At 48.9% G+C, this 14,049-nt stretch overlaps 7 protein-coding genes across 7 annotated transcripts; 4 read left to right on the top strand and 3 right to left on the bottom strand.

The window, feature by feature from the left end:
* Nucleotides 1-19: 19 nt before the first annotated feature.
* Nucleotides 20-4,281, top strand: EDB82DRAFT_295395 (Dos2-interacting transcription regulator of RNA-Pol-II-domain-containing protein). The gene is made up of 6 exons (XM_025737356.2): nucleotides 20-409; nucleotides 463-588; nucleotides 642-704; nucleotides 755-1,341; nucleotides 1,397-3,079; nucleotides 3,134-4,281. Exons 1-6 carry the CDS (start codon nucleotides 322-324, stop codon nucleotides 4,079-4,081), a joined length of 3,495 nt encoding a protein of 1,164 aa, XP_025592225.1. The 5' UTR covers nucleotides 20-321; the 3' UTR covers nucleotides 4,082-4,281.
* On the bottom strand, nucleotides 4,197-5,345 carry EDB82DRAFT_512316 (microsomal signal peptidase 25 kDa subunit-domain-containing protein). Its single transcript, XM_065608919.1, has 3 exons — nucleotides 5,149-5,345; nucleotides 4,793-5,076; nucleotides 4,197-4,740 (listed from the first exon to the last, which is right to left on the bottom strand). The coding sequence occupies exons 1-3, from the start codon at nucleotides 5,189-5,191 to the stop codon at nucleotides 4,402-4,404; spliced, it is 666 nt and encodes a 221-aa protein (XP_065463238.1). The 5' UTR covers nucleotides 5,192-5,345; the 3' UTR covers nucleotides 4,197-4,401.
* A 137-nt stretch (nucleotides 5,346-5,482) lies between these two features.
* EDB82DRAFT_295433 (integral membrane protein DUF106-domain-containing protein) lies at nucleotides 5,483-6,687 on the top strand. Its single transcript, XM_025737358.2, has 4 exons — nucleotides 5,483-5,616; nucleotides 5,674-6,068; nucleotides 6,115-6,276; nucleotides 6,326-6,687. The coding sequence occupies exons 1-4, from the start codon at nucleotides 5,570-5,572 to the stop codon at nucleotides 6,502-6,504; spliced, it is 783 nt and encodes a 260-aa protein (XP_025592227.1). The 5' UTR covers nucleotides 5,483-5,569; the 3' UTR covers nucleotides 6,505-6,687.
* EDB82DRAFT_479712 (RNA polymerase III subunit Rpc25-domain-containing protein) lies at nucleotides 6,602-7,397 on the bottom strand (the record flags this gene model as incomplete). The annotated part of the gene is made up of 5 exons (XM_025737359.1): nucleotides 6,602-6,824; nucleotides 6,873-7,023; nucleotides 7,077-7,173; nucleotides 7,230-7,328; nucleotides 7,386-7,397. 5 exons carry the CDS (start codon nucleotides 7,395-7,397, stop codon nucleotides 6,602-6,604), a joined length of 582 nt encoding a protein of 193 aa, XP_025592228.1.
* A 659-nt stretch (nucleotides 7,398-8,056) lies between these two features.
* On the top strand, nucleotides 8,057-10,205 carry EDB82DRAFT_295493 (uncharacterized protein). Its single transcript, XM_025737360.2, has 3 exons — nucleotides 8,057-9,134; nucleotides 9,183-10,118; nucleotides 10,179-10,205. The coding sequence occupies exons 1-2, from the start codon at nucleotides 8,152-8,154 to the stop codon at nucleotides 9,994-9,996; spliced, it is 1,797 nt and encodes a 598-aa protein (XP_025592229.1). The 5' UTR covers nucleotides 8,057-8,151; the 3' UTR covers nucleotides 9,997-10,118; nucleotides 10,179-10,205.
* An 855-nt stretch (nucleotides 10,206-11,060) lies between these two features.
* EDB82DRAFT_479714 (uncharacterized protein) lies at nucleotides 11,061-12,320 on the bottom strand (the record flags this gene model as incomplete). Its single annotated transcript, XM_025737361.1, has 2 exons — nucleotides 11,061-12,254; nucleotides 12,315-12,320. 2 exons carry the CDS (start codon nucleotides 12,318-12,320, stop codon nucleotides 11,061-11,063), a joined length of 1,200 nt encoding a protein of 399 aa, XP_025592230.1.
* Nucleotides 12,321-13,089: 769 nt separating this feature from the next.
* Nucleotides 13,090-13,475, top strand: EDB82DRAFT_529084 (ribosomal protein P2; the record flags this gene model as incomplete). The annotated part of the gene is made up of 2 exons (XM_025737362.1): nucleotides 13,090-13,248; nucleotides 13,305-13,475. 2 exons carry the CDS (start codon nucleotides 13,090-13,092, stop codon nucleotides 13,473-13,475), a joined length of 330 nt encoding a protein of 109 aa, XP_025592231.1.
* Nucleotides 13,476-14,049: the final 574 nt, after the last annotated feature.

Below are 14,049 nucleotides of genomic sequence, written 5' to 3' on the forward strand. Positions count from 1 at the left end.
GACTGCAGCAATTGGACCAATCTAATAAGACTACTATTTACTATCTGAAAACTCGATGCACAAATCTATCAAATCTGGAAACCATCACAACTCCCTAGTTCTTCTATCTCAAGCAACAAATACCTAAACTACCCCGCCAAAGACACCGCTTTTGGTGGGCATTGAGTTTCTGCCGCTTGCGCTCGATCGCATCGCATCGCAAACTCGAGGGGCAAGGGCTATCGGCTTTCCTGTTCAAGTTGTAAAGTGTCAAACTATTTTTCGACTTGATAGAGTCTCTTGTACAATCTAGAGGCTTGGAAATCTCTAACAGTGCGCATCATGGCCGACTTTAGGCAATGGGCTATAGAATTTGTTCTTGCCGATAATGAGGGGCAACAAACAGCGATAGCTCAAAATGCCGCCAAAGGTATCTTATAAATGAAAGCTTTATGTTTTTCAGAACTCAACTAACTTATCTAGAAATCCAGACTGCCCCTGCCAATACCAATCCGTTGGCAAGATGGGTCGAGGCCGTGCAACCATGGATGCCAGGAGGTGGCAATCAGGCCGAAAACGAGACACCAGACTGGACTGCCAGAGCCAAAGGTAAGTCTCGGCCTGTATCGTGATTCAGGGACCTCCTTTTCTAATTGTGATAGCTCTCGAATTCTTGTCTAGAACGTTGGACTTTGTGGCCCAGGATGTCCTAAAACCCAGTCAAGGTAAGCCAACTCCCGTGGCACAACTCAACTCCCGCCTAATATGAGTACAGTAAAGCTACTAGTTAGCTTCTTTGGCGCCATGTTTGAGGTTGATCACAAAGCTGGCATCATGCCTTCGGCAACCGCTCTATCCAGGATAGTCGTCATGAAGTCCTTTCAACGCCATATGGGGCACGAGATCATTCAGAAAATCTGTTCCCTGAAGGACGACTTCCCACGACAAGTAGCCAAGACTCGACTTGAGATTTACGAACTCATAAGGCTGCTCATGACAACTCCTGGAGTGGCTAATGATTTGCAAAACACACATGGCTCCTCTGCTGGTTTCATGCTCGACTTGGTACAGCTTTGCCGAAATGAGCGAGACCCTGAATGTTTGATGGTCTGGTTTGGCATTCTCAGATTATTCATGTCAGAATACACAGTCTCACAAGACGTCTTGGAGGAGGTCTATGGAGTGTTCAAACCATACTTCCCGATCTCGCTCCCCAGAGCATCCCAGGTTGCAATCACCCCTGAAGAGCTAAAGCTACAGCTAAGAAAATGTTTCTCGGCAACCCGCCAGCTAGCTGATAAGATCTTCCCTTTTCTGCTGGGCAAGCTTGACCAGGGCGATGCTGTTACTGTCAACGTCAAGGTGAGTAAACGCATAATTCCTTCTTACTTGAGAAAGCAGAAGCTAACACCTTTAGCTTGATATCCTGAAAACTTTGCAAGCATGCTTGGACGAGTACAGCTATCCTCAGAAGTCAATTGCTCCTTATGCCAGTCAAATCTGGGGCAGCTTGAAGTACGAGGTTCGAAATGGTGAGATTGAAGATACTATCTGGGGTACACTGGAAGTCTTGAAGTCCCTTACTCAAAGACTCACTGGTGATGACCTCCGTGATCATACGCTTTCTGTTACTCGAGACTGCGTCCCAGATCTAGCAACAACCATGTACGCTGCATCCTCTGGTCGGCTCATGATAAGTATCTTAAGCTCCAAACCAAGCGCATTCGTATTGATGGCAGCTCCTGTTCTCACGCATATTAAAGAGAACCTGCGACATCCCAAGGCGCCTGTCCATAGTCAGGACCTCCACAAAGTCCTGCACGTTATACTAGAAACCCGACTGCTTCTCACAGACTCCAACATGACCGCCGAGGATCGAGAAGATTTCGCAGCCATTGATGGGTTCTTCAAGTCTCTCTACAATGAAGTTTACAGGAGTGCAGTTGGACTCGGTTCCAAACAAGATGCCTCGTACGACGATTTGAAGCTTGCGACCCAGGCAGTTCAAGGTGCTGGAGCTCTGGTATGCCAACGGCCTGCTAAATCCTCAGATCCGTCAATTAGTGGTGCGAGCACTATTTCCGAACGACTATTGCCCGAGGAGACGTGCTCGGAAATTTGCGAGTCTCTCTTTGCGATCCTCAAGAGATCAGGACCAGAGTATCCTCGATCAGCGGGAGGCGACGAACTTATTAATGATACAGCCAAGGCACTTCAACGAGCAATTCGCTTATTCCCTCGCGGATTCGATGGTATTGTGGATGAAAGCATGACCATCATTCGCACTGCTAGACAAAATGCCGGAACAGCTGAGGTGGTTGAGACAGTGACGACCCTTGGTGGTCTCATTGCCTTTGTAGGCTCTTCAGAATTACCTTCAACGCCCCGAGATGGATTCGACCACTTCGTCTACTCTGTTAGTGTGTTCCTGTCGGAGCTCTTTGATGCGCTCCAGTCAAAGTCAGATCCTCAGATCTGGTGCGCTTTGGCTGCTATAGTTCAATCCATCATTCGTCATTTCAACGATGCCTGCTTGGTAACCAACCCTGACAAGGACCTCCCAATTGGAGGCGAGGCCTTGCAAACTATTGGCTCCATATATACTGGCCTGGGACAGCTTGGTGAAGGCAAGTCAGCTGAGTCTTCTACAGAATATCATAGCCGGGTTTCCCAAACAGCATCCGTCGCAGAGGTCAGGAACGAGTTCTTGTTGGTCACTCTATTTATTGCAAGGCAGCTCTACCGACAGGCAACCAAGGTCATCGAAACTCACCCCCAGACAGGAAAACAAGCTCTGAGTTTGAGTGACGATTTCGCCAATGCCGATCAAGTCGCTGGACACCAATATCTTCATCTTGTCTCTACTCTAGCAGGATTCATCATTCACGAGCTCAGTGAATCCCAGCAGACATTACTTCAGGCTGAGAATTTCGCAATTACTCTCTTCCGAGAAGATTCTATTACAATCCCCCAGAAACAACCCGATGAGCAGCAAGTGCTAGAGATTAGTTCATCTTGGACTTGGTTGGCATCAGAAGCACCAAATGTTCTATCCCTTGGTGTACTGCAAGCTTTGCAACCGTCAGCAGTTGCACGCCTGGTATGTTTCACCACATTACATCCGGTGTATTTCCAACAGCTAACATGATTATAGTTCGACAATGGGGTCGCTCAGGAGTTGATACTTAGCGGATTCACTGCAGACACGAACTTCAGCAGACCAGTGACACTTTCGATCTTGACTATCCTAGCAAACAAATACAAGATAGAGAGTCTGCCAAGTCTCGTGTCAGCTCTTGAGCAACGCGCCTCGACTCTGCTCACAACGCCGGCGTCCACAAACGAAGGCTCCCATCTGGAACAGATCACTTCCGTTTATGCTCTTGTGGCAGGAATGGTGCGAAGATACAGCGGCAAAGAAGCCAAGACACTACTTGACGTCGTGAAGGACTCACCCAAAGACCCTCAATCCGGTGCTGAGCTTGCTCGCCGGCTTGAAATGATTGTGGCTCCTCAAAGAATACTGATGAAGGAGAATTACGCCATAGTCAAGCCTCTATGGACACAAAAGGTCTTCTTCCAGCTAGTCAACCCTATGCTGCAAGCTGCTACTGGAAAGGATGCCGATGTCCAAGACCAACAAGTCAAAGCCAGCTACAGCACTGCTGTTTTGCTCATGGTGAAGCACATGAGCTTCGCTATTTACGAAACAGACGCGGACAGTATTCTCAGAATCTCTATTGCCGTTGCACAGAGCAATGGCGTTGGCCCTGAAACTAAGGCTGCCCTTGACGTGATTAAGAATATTCTTGCAGAAGCTCCCGAAAAGGGCAAAGGCCATATCCGAAGCATCATCAAGATTTGCAGCAGCGTGTTCTCGCACACACCCAAGTCCGCAACAGAGAATGTTGACATAGGAGGTGCATGCGGCAAGCTTGCGCTAGAGATCGTGGGAAGCCTGCCACGTACTTACGACTCGCAGCATCTGACACCACATGCGCCTCAAGTACAACGGCAATTGACATTGGTCTGTGGACACAGGGTGCGAGAAGTGAGGAAGACAGCACGGTTGGCTAGAGCGGCCTGGGCGGATCTCAAGTAAGACAATTTGGAGTTTTCTAGACAGGAGATACAACTTGGGATATTATCATCAAGTCTTGTACCTTTGGCGAAGCATAAATAGTCGGAAAAGACATATAACATGAAACTTTGTACAAAGCTGCAAAGCTCAGCGTGACATACTTGACCAGGTTGAATTGAAGCCCGGGTCACCAATTCTTTAACATAATGCTGGCGATAGCCTATCAACATGTGATATCAATACATGATTTCCTATGAACGCCGTGAAGAACATAGCCCTTCCCATCACATGGTCTACGACTTGCTTGATTTGTTTTCCTGAACCTTGCGTCGCCCTGCTCTCTAAGCATTGCGTCGCTTTGCCTTCTTACCTGCTGCATCAGCGGTCTCAGCCTCAGCACCAGTCGCGTTAGCCGCCAGGATGGCATCGAGGACATCAGGGCTAGCGTCCAAAAGCTCCTTGGAAACAGTAACGCGCTTGGGATCCCTCTTTCCTATCACAGGCACGGCATTGGCAAGCATTGCTTGGAAGGGAATGGCAACAAACTGGCCAGTCTGGTCGAACCACTCGCTGAAAGGCTTGGAAACCTTGTACACATTGGACTTGAAGTTCTTGTCGGTAACGGTAATGGTGAGGTTGTAGATTGGGACGTTCTTCTTAGTCGAGCTGGCAATAGAGATCTGAGACAGATGTTAGAGGTATGTACACTAGGACCCAGCGGTTTTGGCATACCTTTTCTCCAGAGGGCGAGGTTCCCTCGTAAATAGTATCCTTCTCCTTGAACATGATCCATAGTGTCATGACAGTGTTGATCAAAGTATAGAGTACAACAGCAGCAGCCGTGTAGTGTTTCGTCGTCTCATGGCCAAGCTTGTAATCCCAAGCGAAACAAGCGGCTGCGATACCGAATGCGCTGAAGCCGAGGGCAAGTCGAACATCAGTCAGCGTATGAGACTGTTCGAATTTGAGAGAGTTGAGGTAGTTGGGAATAGCATCGTTAGACGTGTTCTTGAGGTCTGTATCACGAAGAGCCACCGTGTCAGAAGCTTGTCTCGTATAAGAGATCAATCAATGCATTGGGAACTTACCCGCCAAGTTGTAAACTGGAACTTTTTCGGCGGCGTTCGCCATGATGAATTAGTTCCGAGGTTAAGAAGTTCGATTAATATGGTTTGTTGTCAAGAAAGCTGTCGCTCTGTATGTACGTCGTATCAAAGTTCACTGTCATGGGGAAATCTATCATGGGGCTGAAGCATGTGGATAGCTGTCCCTTCATCTTTGGAAGAGCTAACCTAGAAACACAGCAAGCATTTAGTGGGGAGTGTGGCTGCTCCAGGGTCGTTAGTGTACCGCCACCAATGGAGAGCTCCGCCAATATGTGGCGCCGGCTACCTTGAATCGTGGCTATTTGGAGACGTTGAACCTCACATCTCCAACAGCTTCATTACAACGCGACATCAGCTTCGCCATTCCCATATATTCAATCGCACGTTTTGGAATATCGAAAAAATGGTGCAAGTTCCGGTTCAGACCCTTCATAGGGATCCCCAGTTGTTGTACGCCAGCGCCCGATCGATCCGTTGTCAACCCAGTTCACTGACTTGAGCTCATAGCTACTGGATCCTTATCCCCATTACCATCGTCATGGTCCTTACTGGTGTCCTGCGTCACTACGTATCTGTTCTTATGGCGACTGCGCCCAAAAAGCAGGATGAGAAGGCCATGCGCGAGCAGCGTTCTCTTGCTCGTGGTGTAGCTCTCCGTTCCAACCACCATGTCCTCTCTCAGAAGGCTTTCGAATCCCGACGTGATATCCTTACAACCAACTACGAGGCTGGAACTTATCTGAAGGAGCCCGATCGCAAGGGGCAACCTCCTGCCAACCCTCTGTCTGACCCTGGAGCTATGGATGGCATGATGGGCATGATGAAGAACAACATGGCCATGATCATTCCCAACACGCTCATCATGAGCTGGATCAACGCCTTCTTTAGTGGATATGTTATTAGTAAGTCAATTGATAGGCTGGCTTTGGATTTGACTAACAAAATTAGTGAAATTGCCTTTCCCAATTACCATCAAGTTCAAGAGCATGCTTCAGGCCGGTGTTCAGACCCGAGAGATGGATCCCCGATGGATGTCTAGCATCAGCTGGTACTTCCTCTGTATTTTTGGTCTCCAGTTTGTTTACGTCTTCCTTCTTGGTAGCGACAATGGTAAGTGTTTACGTCCAAGTCGGAGTTATCAATGTCTAACACAACGTAGCTGCCAGTCAAGTTGCCCAGCAAATGCAGGCCCAGCAGATGCCCAACCCTATGATGGGTGGCCCTGGCCAGGACCCTCACAAGCAATTCGTCGCTGAGATTGAGAACTTGAACGTTGTTGAGCATTACTCTGTTTTGGACAATGTTGAGGAGCGTCTTTTGGCGGGTATCAAATCGTAGATTCATAGAACGAGCAAACGTATATACGCCAAATACAATGCGGTGACATATCTTTCGGGGCCTTTCTCTTTCCCAGCTTTTCGTACATTAATTGTCATTATGCTCCATCCCACCAGAGACAGACACCAAGTCCTTCAGCAGCCATGCTGGCCTTGATGCGATACGGTGTTTTTAAAGGGGAATCCTCTGGTTGGGTTGGTCCTGCGGGGGCTTGATCGTGCCACTCCTCGTCGATAACCTGGAAGCGAACCATTTCATGGTTATCGTAGAACAAGCGATCCTCCTCGAGATTCCAAATCCAGAGTTGTTCACTGTGGTTGCTACACTACGTCAGCTTTTATTTTTGTGGTGAATAACATATGACTTACTACTCGGCGCCCTCGGGCAACTCCTCAAAAGGCACAAAAATATCGTCGAAAAAGTCTGTTCGCAAGTTGATTCCTGCAGGCGTAGAACTTCGTATTCTGCCGATCATAACTTCACCCTTGAAAGCGCGGAACACGACCATCCGAAATTCAGCTGTGAAAGTACGTCTTAGCCTTGCTTTTGGAGTAGAACGACTTGTAACAAACCATTTACGTTGACTAGACCAGTGCCGTGGCCGATGAGACCTTCTGACGCCCACTGCAAATCATACAAGCAGATGCAGAGACCAATCTTCTGAATTACCTATTTTCTTCAGTTTAATATTAATTCATATAGAAACGCTGTCGTGTGAATCTCACTTTATTAGAGTATTTAGCGTTGATGTTGTCTTCAATCGCATCAATGCTTCGCTTTGAAAAGTCTTCCGGCGCAATTTGCACCAAGTCGGCGATCTTGGTCTATACAGCTTGTGAGTCTTGATTTCGTACAGGATCTTTGGTGGGGAAACAACTTACCAAGATGAACATTTTGATTCAGGACACTAGTCGGTTTAGACCACTGTGATCTCAGTATCGGAGAATGAATGTAAAGAGGCAATAGAAAAACGGAACAAGAGTCAAGAGAACAAGTTGAAATCAGCAAGACCACGACGAATCACCAATCTCTTTAGTCGCGAACTGTTTCCCAGCATCTAAGAACCTTGGGCGTGGTAGAAAATAATGCCAGGGACGCTAGGCTATTTCTAGTTGAGAGGATGGCAACACTGAGTCACCGCCTGCTAGATACGTACTAGCGCTTTGACCACTGTGGTGTGCAGGGAAGTTCGTCACAGGCTCCATGGAGCCGCAGAGCAAGCTCCTTCCGTGTTTTATTATTCTGTTTTGACGATTGTCGTGCCTTCCATTCTTTTTTTTGGAAAGCAGCAACGTCAACAGGTAACTGCTGTCTATCGGATCCTTCCATTTCAATTGCCCAAGGATTTTAAGATTGTCATTCACTCTACCACCACTGAAAACTCCTTTTTTATCTCCTTTACTTATACTTTTGAGATCAAATCCTTTTCTCTGGCTGCAGCATCCCCCAAGCTTTAGACGACTCCCAAAACTCGATCTGACTTTTAATATTACGACCGAAATATTTACGAAGCTATTCATCAATCGGAAAATTGGCGAGAGCCTTTAACTATAGCGGTAACTCAACATTCGAATTCTCCGGTCATTGAACTCAACCTTGCCTTGAGGATCCCCGACCTGCGATCGCCTACACTCAATATCTTTCACCATGTCGGGCTACAGTTACGGTCCTCCACCTCCACCTCCTCCGGCTTCTTCTGGCGGTCCTGTAAGCTACGGTCCTCAAGCTCCATCTTACCCCCAAAACGGTCAGGGTCGAGGAGGACATCACGCTCGCGGACGCGGCGGCCATTATGGCGGTGGACGCGGAGACTACCACGGCTCGCCTCAGGCTCGTTACGAATACGGCAGCCAGCCTCAGCCGTACCCTTCTCATCACAATCCTCCTCCGTACGGTGCTTCACACCCTCCTGCTTATCCCCCTCAGCCTCAATGGGGTCCAGAGCATGGCCATCCTCATGGACATGCACAAGGCCCCATGCCTTCCAGTAACTATCACTCCAACTACGCCGCCCAACCATACCCTCCTTCTCAATATCCACAGCAGCCTCCTTATGGCGCACCACAAGCCTACCCCTACCAAGGGCCACCTCCCCCAAACCAACCCCAGTGGAACGCTGGAGGACAGCCGCCTGGAGGCCATTATGGCGGAGGAAGATCGCGTGGAGGCTACAATGATCGTAATGGACCAAAACCTCCATTAGTCGGACATGTACGCCCTGGTTACGAGCATGAAGCCATGCCACCAGCCAATGGTTATGGTCAACCATATCCCCATGATCCCCGAGCAGTTCATTACCCTCCCCCTCAATATCCAGCGTATCCTGGCCCTCCTCCGCCTCCTACTCACCAACAGGATGGCTATTATGGCCACACGAACCGCCGAGGTCGGGGTGGTTTCCGAGATGGAAACACTCGTGGCCGAGGGGGTCAGCATGGTAACGACAAGTCGCGTCATCAAAAGCATGGACATAACGATTCCAATCACAAGTCTGAAACCCCCATCTTGGGAAAGAAGAAGAAGCGCAAGACCAACACTTTGGGCTTGACACCTGGCATGGATTCAGAATCCGAAGATGATGAAGGGGAAGAGAAGGTGCTGACCGATCTGATAGGACAGGAAACACTCAAGTAAGTGCAGCTTTTCTTTCATCGCTGATGTTTTTCTAACGACTACAGTGTCAAAGATGTTGCCTCATTCTTGGCGGATAGGAAAAAGCACTTCCCTACAAAAGCCCGAGTAGAGGCTAAAAAGACTGCCGAGGTGGCACAAACTGGCGAAGACAAGGCTTCCTCGCTAGAAAAACAGGCCGACAAGCTTAGGCGACAGCTGCGTAAAGTTGAATCGTCTATTAAGCGAAAGCGTGAACAAGGCGACGAAGGTGATGAGATGCGAGACCCGTCTGAGGAGTCTTCAGATGACGAGCCAGAAGTTATGTCTACTCGTTCCCATGTGGCTCCTCCGCCTCCACCGCCGGCCAAGAAAGCCGACGTCTCCAAACATTGCAAATATTATTCAACTGGTGGAACATGCGGCAAGAAGGGCAAGTGTCGCTTCGTCCATGATCCTGAGGCTCGAGAAGCGGCTATGAAGGACCGTGAGGCTAATAACGGGCGCCTCACTATTCAACAACGACTGATCCTCAACGACAAGGAGCAAGAGGATCTTACTGTCCTTCAATCAATTCAGTACCTCCGCAAAAAGGGTTTGATGCAGCCAGAAGATCCTGAGGTGAAAAAAGAGGCGAAGTCCGCCAAGCCCGATCTCCCGGCGCACCCGCCCGCTCCAAGTCTACTTCCTGCTGCATCAGCTTCGTTACCTCCTCCCCCTATCAAAAGAGAGCCTAACTTGCCTCGTCATAACCCACCTCCATCTTCCGTTCCTGGTGCCAACAGTAACAGCACTCAGGGAGTCAAGCCCTATCAAGGATGGACTATGAGGCCTTACGGGAGCACTAATGGGAAGTCGACTAAGAGTGACGATCTGCCTTAATTTCCAGTCTTCTGCAACGTTCTTTTGATGTCACGTACGGTCTCTTGGCGGCCCGTGGCCTGGTTTCTCCTCTTTCAAACGGATAGTTGTCCTAGACTGATATCTGATTTTCCTTCAAGTCTGTATGATTACTACATCGATTTTGAGTCGAGATTTTTGTGTTTTTAATCACCCTCGGACAGATCCCCTACATAAGACTGGTGTCAAGAGTATGGTACATAGGCCGGTGAGCTTTGGTTAGTGACGCTTCAAGGTGCATTGCTTCTGGATTTCACTGATGAAGGCGTTGAAATGATTGGGCATCGAGGGTGTCTAAGTTCTAGACAATTAGAATGGGAAAATTGCATCTTGTGTCTGTTATGCACCCCCTAAAATTATTTGTTTATATGTGCAAAACAAGTTGTTGCAGTGACCGTCCGCAAAGTTGCGGTTTTGTATTCCCTTGCACCAGATAGGTAGTTTACCATAGATCTGCAGTTGCATCACGTCAGAAAGTTGAAACTTCAAAATGTATGTAGTATGAAATGCCGTAGCAACTCGTAGGATTCTAAAATTACTTGCAGACAACGATATCATTCTGAAGCGTTGCCCGCGTGTATCCATGCTTATCTACAGTTATCGACTTGACCAAAGAGAAAAGAATCAACAGACTTTTTTGGCAGTCCTAATCGCCAACCACAATCAAAACCATGCATGCAGCCACGCCCAAGAGCGGTGAAACAAAGAAAAGGGGGAGAGGGTAGATGAAAACTCCGTCGCTAATGTAGCCCCAAACAAAAACCCAAAAGACAAGCAGAAGTAAAGAGTGGGAAAAGGATGCGAATCGGAAGGTGAAACAAAAAGTCGAGTTCATAAAAACACCTCGTGCCAACTAACTCCTCGTCCGTTGCTTACGCACATGTGAAAAATTGTTTGAGTAAAAGGTAGATGGCGTTGATCTTTTGAATAGCATCTGAATAGGGATAAGAGGTTATGACATGTCCGGCGTTCTGGGCACCGGCGACAGTAACCAAAATCGTCAAGGTTTGGACATTGCCAATCAGGCAGGGTATTTGATACGTTCATTAGCGTCGACTGGCACGAAGTTGGTCAAGAGCTTGACGCTTTCGAGCCTCCTTGTCAGCCTTAAGTTTTCTTTCGAGACGTTCCTCTTCAATGTCTTCACGTCGAGCAATCAACTCTGCTCGTCGCTCTTCACCATCGATATCGTCCAAGCCTGCCTCCATGTCTGAAGACGCATCGGACGCATAATCATATCGTGGGCCACCTTGGTCATCTTCATCATCATAGTCAATAAAGTCATCCATGTCCTCATCATAATCATCCTCGAAGCGTGACTTTGAATGTGAGGGACGAGGAGCTCGTGGCGCACTGAGTAATGCTCCCCCACGAGGTGTCTCCTTTTTGGAGGGATTGCCACCTGGGCGGGGTCTGGCGGTACCAGTATAGCCAGTCGTGGCCGCAGCTGCCTTCTTCACCTTCTTGGGTTCTTCTTGAGGTGGTGCAGCCCTACCTCCAGGGCCCTTGGCACCAGGCACCCTGCCTCGCTCTGGTTTTGCTGGAGGTATCGGTCTACCACGCGAGTCCCTTCCAGCCCCAGACAGAGGGGTTCCATTCCGCTGACCTGGTTTCGCTGTACCAGCATAGTTAGTAGGGGCAGGGGCAGGAGTAGAAGCAGTGTTTGGGCGTTGCTTCGTGTTTTTGGCGGCCCGGGAATCAGCCTTTGCGGCTGGCTCATCCCTGACTTTCTTCAAGTTTCCACCCTCAACCTTCTTGTGCTGAATCTTGCCAACCTGACCCATTGCCTGTTGAGCCTTCTGAGCTCGAGCAAGGATCTCAGCAAAGGAACCTTTCTTTGGCGGAGCACCGCGAGCCGCAGGGGGTGCACTTGACGGTCCGGGGGATGGTCTGCTGGGGGCAGCAGGCTTAGATACCCGGTTGTTTCCATTCATGGGTTTGGAGGACAGAACGTTGGGTTTAGTAGCACCATTCGTTAGATTTGAAGGTCGTTGCGATGGGGTCGATCTGTCGGAGGGCCTTGATGGGAGGCTTGGCTTGGAGGATGTAGTGGGAGATTGTGTTGTTCGTGGTGCCACGGTACTGGACAACGTCGTGACTCGAGGCGCCTTTGAGATACTCGATCGGGGATCATCGTCTGCTTTCCTTTTTGGTAACGTGTTCGATCGAGGTAGGCTCGGCGTGGTGGATGGGGCTGACCCCTCGTCACCGCCACTGATCTGGGCGAGGAGATCTCCAATCTGAACCATGGTCAATATTTTCCTGATGTTATAAAGTCTGGCTTCCGGTCAGTTACTCACAGGCATCGTGTCGGATATGAGTCAAAGAATAAAGTTTGTAAGAGGACAGCAGGCTTCAGAGCCAGAGAGGAGCAAGTAGCCTCAGTCGTGGATTGTGAGTCATTGAGCGGCTGTCAAGGTTTGCTCGCTGTTGGTCTGTCGTCAGGCACTTTGACTTCCAAACATTCAGTTTAAGACTTTCTGGTGACGTGAGGCGCGGAATCGGTACAAGGCCTGTTTTTGGTCGTAATCGCTCGAAAATTTGATCCGAAACACCTGAGATACAGGCGATCACGAACAAAAGGAAGAGAAAAGCATGCAATTAGTGAAGAGTAAAGAATCAGTCAATAGCCAACTTTATGGGCGAGGACATGGAATCAGGGAAAGCGCCACAAACTGAACGCGGCGTTGATCACGTGTATCAAATGTGGCGGTGCGCAGACCGGAATTCGTAGTAATCTTTTTCCGATATTCCCCGCGACAGTTAAGCCCAGGAATCACGTGAAGGTAACTTTCCACTCTTCGTCTAGTGCCCACAAAGATATTTCGGTCGCTGGATCGCGAACTTTTCTACTTTTTGTCATACCGAACAACCTTCACCACCGAACTCGAAGTTTCAGTCTCCGCCCAACTTGCGGTTAAATTGATTGATTTCTCTTGTTCTCGTCGACTCTAAACGTGAGTACATAAACCCTGGTTACCCACCCTGCTTCCGGTTTTCGATCGTCTCTATAAAGCACCAATCGCACAACAAGAACTTGGACCTAACATCTCCCGACCAGAAACCACATTCAAAATGAAGCACCTCGCAGCTTACCTTCTGCTCAGCCTTGGAGGCAACACCTCCCCCTCTGCCGCTGATATCAAGGCCGTCCTTGAGTCCGTTGGCATTGAGGCTGACTCTGGTCGCTTGGATACTCTGATTTCCGAGCTTGAGGGCAAGGACATTCAGCAGGTACGTTTTACAAAATATTTCGCAGTCACACACACGATGCTAACAAACTCTCGCAGCTCATCGCTGAGGGTTCCGAGAAGCTTGCTTCCGTTCCTTCTGGTGGTGCCGGTGCTGCCGCTGGTGGTGCCGCCGCCGCTGGTGGTGCCGCCGAGGAGGCCAAGGAGGAGGAGAAGGAAGAGGAGAAGGAGGAGTCCGACGAGGATATGGGCTTCGGTCTCTTCGACTAAGCGATCTCTACCCAGAGATTTGCAAAGTAACGATACCTCACGAATTTCGAAGATGCCACGCACGGGTTGTTCACCAGTTCTTACATGTCTTTTGCGTGGATGGATTGGCCGCTCATGGCTGGATTGGGTCTCTCTAAGGATGGGATAACATACGGTTATGGAAATTAAAAAAAAGGCGGTTCGGCTCTTCGATTATTTTGTTTTCCTTGTGAATGATTTGTGCTCGCCTTGACTCTCTTTGCTACAAAGTCTCCGAGGGGCAGCACTGGAGTGGCTTGGTCACTATTGTGAGGGGTCAAGCCGATTGACTACAAATGAAATTAGGGTTTTGAGGCAGTATCCCACATAAAAAGGTTTGGGACATGACTGTTCGGTCTGACAGAGTTACCCTAGGCCTGCATGCAATACGCAGGTATGATGGTCACGCGGTCTCAAATTAGTTGCCGCTGTACTCTGGTCTGTGTTGTTCTGTGTCTGCCAAAATATGCTGATCATTGACGAGTGCATTAGCTTGGGTCTTGAGTTTTGAGTTTGAAACGAAGAGGGTCGATCGTTGTCGTTTCATGATGGTTGA

This window comes from Fusarium venenatum (assembly GCF_020744135.1).
Source record: "Fusarium venenatum strain MPI-CAGE-CH-0201 chromosome Unknown EDB82scaffold_4, whole genome shotgun sequence".
Lineage (NCBI taxonomy): Eukaryota > Fungi > Ascomycota > Sordariomycetes > Hypocreales > Nectriaceae > Fusarium > Fusarium venenatum.

Bases quoted from the DNA above. Each gene is read 5' to 3' on its own strand.
- EDB82DRAFT_295395 (XM_025737356.2), top strand. From the start codon at position 322: ATGGCCGACTTTAGGCAATGGGCTATAGAATTTGTTCTTGCCGATAAT. The intron at 410-462 runs GTATCTTATAAA...TAACTTATCTAG, and splicing joins AGCTCAAAATGCCGCCAAAG to AAATCCAGACTGCCCCTGCC. The intron at 3,080-3,133 runs GTATGTTTCACC...ACATGATTATAG, and splicing joins CGTCAGCAGTTGCACGCCTG to TTCGACAATGGGGTCGCTCA.
- EDB82DRAFT_512316 (XM_065608919.1), bottom strand. From the start codon at position 5,191: ATGGCGAACGCCGCCGAAAAAGTTCCAGTTTACAACTTGGCGG. The intron at 5,077-5,148 runs GTAAGTTCCCAA...TTCGTGATACAG, and splicing joins TCCAGTTTACAACTTGGCGG to ACCTCAAGAACACGTCTAAC. The intron at 4,741-4,792 runs GTATGCCAAAAC...CATCTGTCTCAG, and splicing joins CCTCGCCCTCTGGAGAAAAG to ATCTCTATTGCCAGCTCGAC.
- EDB82DRAFT_295433 (XM_025737358.2), top strand. From the start codon at position 5,570: ATGGTGCAAGTTCCGGTTCAGACCCTTCATAGGGATCCCCAGTTGTT. The intron at 5,617-5,673 runs GTACGCCAGCGC...TTGAGCTCATAG, and splicing joins CATAGGGATCCCCAGTTGTT to CTACTGGATCCTTATCCCCA. The intron at 6,277-6,325 runs GTAAGTGTTTAC...AACACAACGTAG, and splicing joins CCTTCTTGGTAGCGACAATG to CTGCCAGTCAAGTTGCCCAG.
- EDB82DRAFT_295493 (XM_025737360.2), top strand. From the start codon at position 8,152: ATGTCGGGCTACAGTTACGGTCCTCCACCTCCACCTCCTCCGGCTTCT. The intron at 9,135-9,182 runs GTAAGTGCAGCT...TAACGACTACAG, and splicing joins ATAGGACAGGAAACACTCAA to TGTCAAAGATGTTGCCTCAT.